The sequence below is a fragment of the Gigantopelta aegis genome, chromosome 10 (assembly GCF_016097555.1).
Source record: "Gigantopelta aegis isolate Gae_Host chromosome 10, Gae_host_genome, whole genome shotgun sequence".
Taxonomy (NCBI): domain Eukaryota; kingdom Metazoa; phylum Mollusca; class Gastropoda; order Neomphalida; family Peltospiridae; genus Gigantopelta; species Gigantopelta aegis.
In genome coordinates, this window is record NC_054708.1 from 35189289 (window position 1) to 35196086 (window position 6798).

The window sequence follows — 6798 nt, forward strand, 5'->3', positions numbered from 1 at the left end:
CGAAATCGTCCACGTTCGGGAAGACACCGAAGCACTACAAATAGAGAGGACCGCTACATCACCAATATGGCTCTACATCAACGCACAACCACTGCACGCCGATTACGTGACAATCTGCGGACTGCGACTGGAACTCGAGTGTCTGATCAAACCATACGCAATCGTCTGAGAGCCAATAATCTACGCTGCCGTCGCCAGGCTGTTCGACCACCACTCCTACCACGTCACAGAACGGCCAGACGTCACTGGTGCACACTTCATCTGCGGTGGCAACGTATTCAGTGGGGTCGAGTGATGTTCACTGACGAGTCCAGGTTTAGTCCCCAGTTCAACGACGGTCGGGTTCGTGTCTACAGACGTCCCTCTATGTGGTGGATGGCAATCTGAATGGAATCCGCTATCTGAATGAGATTATCCGGCCGTTGGTTCTCCCAGGCCTTCAGCAGATTGGCGGCGGGGCTGTTCTGTAGGATGACAATGTCAGACTCCACCGCGCCAGGGTGGTAACGGACTTTCTCAGACAACAAGGTATCGCCAGGATGGATTGGCCAGCATATTCGCCTGACTTGGCCCCAATAGAGGACGCCTGGGACGAATTCGGCAGGAGAGTTCGGGATAACCATGCCACTCTGGCCAACCTTCATGATCTGGGTCAACTTCTTATGGCAGAGTGGCAGGCCATTCCCCAAGAGTTCTTCAGACGTCTGATCAACAGCATGAGGCAACGATGTGTCGAGTGTATTCGCGCCAGGGGTGGATTCACACACTATTAAACGAATGTTCTAATGTGTAAAATCCATCTTTGACAACCTTCAACTTTGACAGCATGTCATGTGACTTTCTTGTATACAGTGACGTTTATTTGTTTTGTTTTTGTAAATATGGAACAATAAATAAAAATGTTGGTGTAGTTTACATCATCAGTCTAATACACTCTGAAACTTATTTGGTTATAAATTTTTGACCCTTAAATTCTTTCTCTCTCTCTCTCTCTCTCTCTCTCTCTCTCTCTCTCTCTCTCTCTCTATATATATATATATATATATATATATATATATATATATATATATATATATATATATTCACGCACATACATACATACCTGCACTATACACGTATATACACACACGTAGAGTAGTAAATATACATGTATGTAATTGATTTGAGCTGGAATTGTATAAAGTAAAAAGAAAGGATAAGACAGAGGAGACATAAGTAGAAGACGAGACATGGTTACACGCCAGGTGTGTGTTTCTTTTTCTTGTTTACTGCTATTTGTAAACAAACCATAATAATAGAAATTAAGCTGGGATCATATATTTTGGTTACTCTTTATCATTAAATACATTAATTAACCCATGAAACCCATTCTTTATCGAACATTTCGTACCTGCAATGTTTATCTAGAATAAAACTTTCTATTTCAAACTTTTTGTTTGAACACATTTTAATTGCCATGATTTCTAAATTATTTTTCTGTATCTTTGTATCATAATATTTTATGTTAATAATTAACGAGTTAAAAAAGTTAGATTTTTCGTTATTAATCATATCAAAGATGACATTTGTTGATATTTCAGTAAATATGTTTCGTTTTGATACCTCCTGCTTTATAGTTTTGAGTTATTAAATGATGTTTCAATTTTTAAGGCTTATTCTGCCATATAATTTTTTTTAAATAACGTATTTAATGTTTTTAATATCGTTTCTCCAAAATGTGGTAATGATATTACAATATTTGTTATTTAGGTATTATTGTTTTTAGAATAGTTATTCTCCCTATACTAAGATTATTAGTTTTTTAATAGACCACAGTTTCATGGACTTTTCCTTCCATTTCTTTTACTTTAGATTCATAATTAAGTGATATAAATCTTCTAAGTTTACTGAAAAGTTGATACCACGTAAACTGAATTGTGGTGCGCCAGTCTAATTTCTATCGTATATGGTGGTAAACGTCTTTAGAAAACGTTTTACTTTTGATTTAGAATAATTTATTTTTAGGACTGAAATCTCTTCATAATAGTGTAATTCCGTTAGGTTTCTGTGAAGGGACTCAGTAGATCCTATTTATTTCTAATAACAACTGCAACAATTGCAGCACATATAATAAACATGTACGGCAGTAGTGAGTCATCTTGCCTGAATCCCGTTTTAAAATGATTGGTTCGGATAAAAATCTATTTTGTATTATTCTTGACATAGAATTATTATAAAACGTTTTGATCCATTTTTGTTGTTGTTGAAAACATGGAGTGTTTTATCTATAAATGGCCATGATAATAAATCAACTGCTTTTCCGAAGTCTATAAGCAGTAATAATCCAGGAATATAATTCAGTTCAGTACATTGTGTAACATCATATATTAGTCTTGTGTTTTTCCTAATATACGTTCCTTTTACAAAACCAGTTTGGACATTATCTATTATTCTGTTAGTGATGTACCCTGAAGCCATTTTATAAATGCAATTTAGTAGAGATATGGGTCTCCGTTTTAAAAAAAAATTTTTAGGTTTATTTAGTTTTAAAATGTAATTAATACCTGATTTTTATACATTTAATATTCCTTTAATAGAATAGCTGTAATTGATGGCCCGGGTTATAACATGTCCTAAATCAATTCCAAGCATTTTTTTTAAATTCAGCTGAAAATCCATCTGAGTCTGGACTTTTTTCTTTAAGATATGACAGTATTTCTGAATTAGTCAGTTCGCTTTCTAATCTATTAGCTTCCTCGTCAGTTAGTTTATTAAAATTTATATTAGACATTTTTACAGTTATATAAAATATCACTTTGCCAAGTGGCAGATTGAAGCTTTGCATAAACATTTCTAATTTCTTTCCAAAAACTTTCCTGCTTTCTAATTTCATTTTCATTTTTTTTATTGTATTCTTAAAATTAGTTTGCTATAATAATAATATTTTGTTGATTTTTCTCCTTCCTCTGTCCATTTTGCCTGTGATCGAATATATTGGCCTTTGAGTTTCTCTTTTCGTAATTCCATTAGTTCTTCTGTTTTATCTTCAATTTGGTTTGGATCTACAATGTTTTCATTTTGTTATAGTATATATTTTTTGGAAATTCATTGCAAAGCTATGGAATAATAATTGATCAAGAACCGAAACTTTAATAATATGTTTTCATGTTTACATATCTGGTTGACTATAATAATAATAATTATACATGTATGATATTCAGCATTTTAATGCTATGACTCTTACTAGTCTTGCTATAAATACTTCAAGCGCTAATCGGGTAAGTTTCTCTTCTTTGCAGAAATGGATTGGAGAGTTATTTGGGGTATCATGATGGGCCAGGACCCTGGTTCGGAATTCGTCTCTCCTTACACCGCATCCTTAATCTTCTTCTTCATAACCATGGCAACGGGTGCGTTTCTACGCACCCTCAACACGATTATGAGCCCACCATGGCTTCAAGAATACATAGCTGATTTCGTCACCACTGCAGAAGCGTGTGCATACGTCTTTGAAAAGAGCTTTGTCTATAAATATTATGGATCATTTTGGTTCGTCATCGTCATCATATGCCAGTTATACGTCTTCACTCGTACTTTTGGAAATGCTTCATATAACCCAGTGAAAGCTATCACTCAGTTAGTAAACGCAGAAATAACACCAGCAAAAGCTGCGTTGAAAATAGTTATTCAGGCATTAGCAGGACTTGCATCCTACAGATTCGCCAAGGCAGTGTGGGCTCTCGACCTAATCTCAGATCATCACGAGAGATACTACGAGACTACGTGTGCGTCTGAATTGAATGTCGGGCCCCTTGTGGGATGTGGGATCGAGATGGCAGCCTCCTTGTCAGACACATGGCTGGGTATGCAGCGCGTCTCCAAAGTATCATTATTGGACGAATTCGTTAAATACACAAACGGAGCCCTCATGATAACCGTAGGTACGTCATTTAATTTTAATATGACCGATAAAGGTAATCAATTCCTCTCCTGTCATCAAAATACGCACAAATTATATTATACATGTACTTGTATTAAAGGTGGTGGCTTAACTGAGATTAATACCTGATGAAATTAATTCCTTTAAATGAGAGTGATGCTATAGTATCATATAATGCATCTAACTAAATTATCAACCATTAATGATAATGGTGGCCAATGAACGCATGATTAACAGTCCAGGAGTAACAGCATAAAATAGTCCCAGACCTGAACAAAATTGATAACAAGCTGAAAGTAAAAAAAACCCCGTATGGTTCGTAATGAACACACTGAACGCCCTAGTTGCCACCATATTAACTTTTGATATTTTTGTTTTGTTAAATCATGTAATTAATAATTTTATTGCATTGCTTGTGTTTGAAAATCTATTTAGACCCTTTCTTTGCATTTATGCCATGTCTGGTTTCAAGAATAATAGATAATGGCGGCCATTGTGGACGCTATCTTGAAGTCCCGATTTAGCTGTTCGTGGATTTGCGGGGACTTTTGATATGTGTTTTTTCATACTCTAGGGCAACTTTTCTGAAATTTCAACTTTTTACCGATTTGTTCTAGGATTGACCTAATGCTCCTGGCCTGTGATTATGTTTCAGGACTGGACACCACAGGAATGTATTTCAATCCAGCCTCGGCTTTTGGTCATACATTCGGTTGCGAAGGAACGGCCGCATGGGAACATTTTGTTGTTTATTGGATTGGACCATTTTTAGGATGCTATGCGGCCATCCAGTTGGATAAAATTATTCACATAGACGTCTTTAGTACTGAAGAAGCAGAAGTCAAGAAGACGCAGTAACTGTTTCCTAATAGACATGTAGCTCCCAGACGGTGGTGAACATTTCTTGCCAAGGATATGGGTGCATCGGAGAAATGCACGTTGTAGCCATAATGGTGGTTTACAATCGACTAGAATGCGTATACAACCTAACACTGATTGTGAAAGATGACAAAGTTATGGTGCTACAGCTTTGAACTGATGAAACTCGTTCTCAATAATTTTCTGCTTTCAACAATTGTTACTGCCACAAGTGTCATCCTATTACATTCCATTCCCCCATACCTTTGTTATTTAATTAGCTTATATATATTTATATAAAACATTGTTCTAGTTTATGCATTTTATCTACCCGTATTTAATCTAAGTTGTGAGGGATTGATAATGTCACTAATATTTATTTCAGTTTCGTTGTTTCCCAGTTGTGGAAAGTTTTATTATAAATTATGTTGAAGGTATGTGGGTTTGTTGTTGTCTTTGTTTTTCCTCTTATATTACTGGAATGAAAAGATTATTGGAATTAGCTTTAGAAACCAGATTTTAAATGTTGCTTCTTAGTTTGTTGTCGTTTGTCTCCATGTTCGCTCCCACGTTTTCTACATGTTACAGATCCATAGGTGTCGTGAAGATGCCAACAACTTATATTTTAAGGGTGAAACAGTACCTTTTCGGTATTAATTATATGACCCCCGCCTCAATGCCCCCTCATGCTACGCCAGTAGGCGGGGGAGCTATATACCGGTAATTAAATTCCAAATAATTTCCCACGTATGTGACAGGCCTACAAATGCAAATTTAAATGTAGGCCTATATTTTATGGTTTATTTCGTTTACTTTAGTAGCCTGTACAGGTATAAGACCATAGTAATTTGTAAATCTTCAGCTGAGATTTATGCATGCCAGCTCCTGGCATCCTAAATGCCCGATCGATCCCCGTCGGTGGGCTCATTGGGCTATTTCTCGCTCCAGCCAATCCACCACGACTGGTACATCAAAGGCAGTGGTATGCGCTATCTTGTCTGTGGGATGGTGGATATAAAAGATCCCTTGCTGCTAATCAAAAAGAGTAGCCCATGAAATAAAATGTGTTGAGTGCGTCGTTAAATAAAACATTTCCTTCCATCATAAATGCCCACCTATTGTTTAAAAATAAATAAAGATACAGGTACTTTTAGTCTCAAGAAAATTACTAATAGGGAAATAATTGTAAAGAGGACTCCTTTAAAATATTGTTTGTGTCACATTTCGAAATGTGTCCCCAAGGAAAACCCGGTGTATGAATACTAAGTCTCATTATAGCTAAACCATTTGTGTTACATTTCAAAATGAGGGGCGGGACGTAGCCCAGTGGTAAAGCGCACGCTTGATGCGCGGTCGGTTTCGGATTGATCCCCGTCGGTGGACCCATTGGGCTATTTCTCGTTCTAGCCAGTGCACCACAACTGATATATTAAAGGCCGTGGTATGGACTATCTTGTCTGTGGGATGGTGCATATAAAAGATCCCTTGCTACTAATGTGGAGCACACATCACTCATCACCGATCATCGATCATCGATAATCACCGAGAGCGACACAAACACATAGAAAATAGGATGGTTAAAAACCTAAGAGATATACGTTACTGGGACTAAAAAGACTAAGGTAAGTATATTTTCTTAGACAAAACTCGAAGCCTATTCTCAGAGTCCGTTAGGACTCACCAACGTTTTTGTGTACTTATATTTTTCTTTTCAGGAATTGGTTAACTATGTATTAACACGTTCCACACTCTTTTTTTTTCTATTGTATCTTTGTAGTATATTTTTTTTTCAGTAACATTGTGTAAATTATTTTTAGGAATTATTGATTATGAATTAACACATTCATCTCCCATTTGCTGTAGCATATTTTTGTTAGTTCATCTCGCTTGTTAAACTTAGGTACTTAACAACTTAGAACGGAAAATTAACAAAACGCTGATAAACTACAACAACTAGTCCAAACATTCCAACTAACGATATTGCGGGCTCCGTTCAGGTCCGCACAGAAAGGATTCCGGCT

The 6798-nt window shown here is 36.5% G+C and overlaps 1 protein-coding gene across 4 annotated transcripts in view; it reads left to right on the plus strand.

Moving 5' to 3' along the window:
- Positions 1 to 5214, plus strand: part of LOC121384035 (aquaporin-11-like) — an 18030-nt gene extending 12816 nt beyond the window's left edge. For all 4 annotated transcript variants that reach the window (XM_041514193.1, XM_041514196.1, XM_041514194.1 and 1 more), the window contains 2 exons: positions 3279 to 3920; positions 4575 to 5214. In XM_041514193.1, the coding sequence (XP_041370127.1) occupies positions 3279 to 3920; positions 4575 to 4777 (845 nt within the window). In that variant the 3' untranslated portion in view covers positions 4778 to 5214. The remainder of the gene's footprint in view (positions 1 to 3278; positions 3921 to 4574) is intronic.
- Positions 5215 to 6798: the final 1584 nt, after the last annotated feature.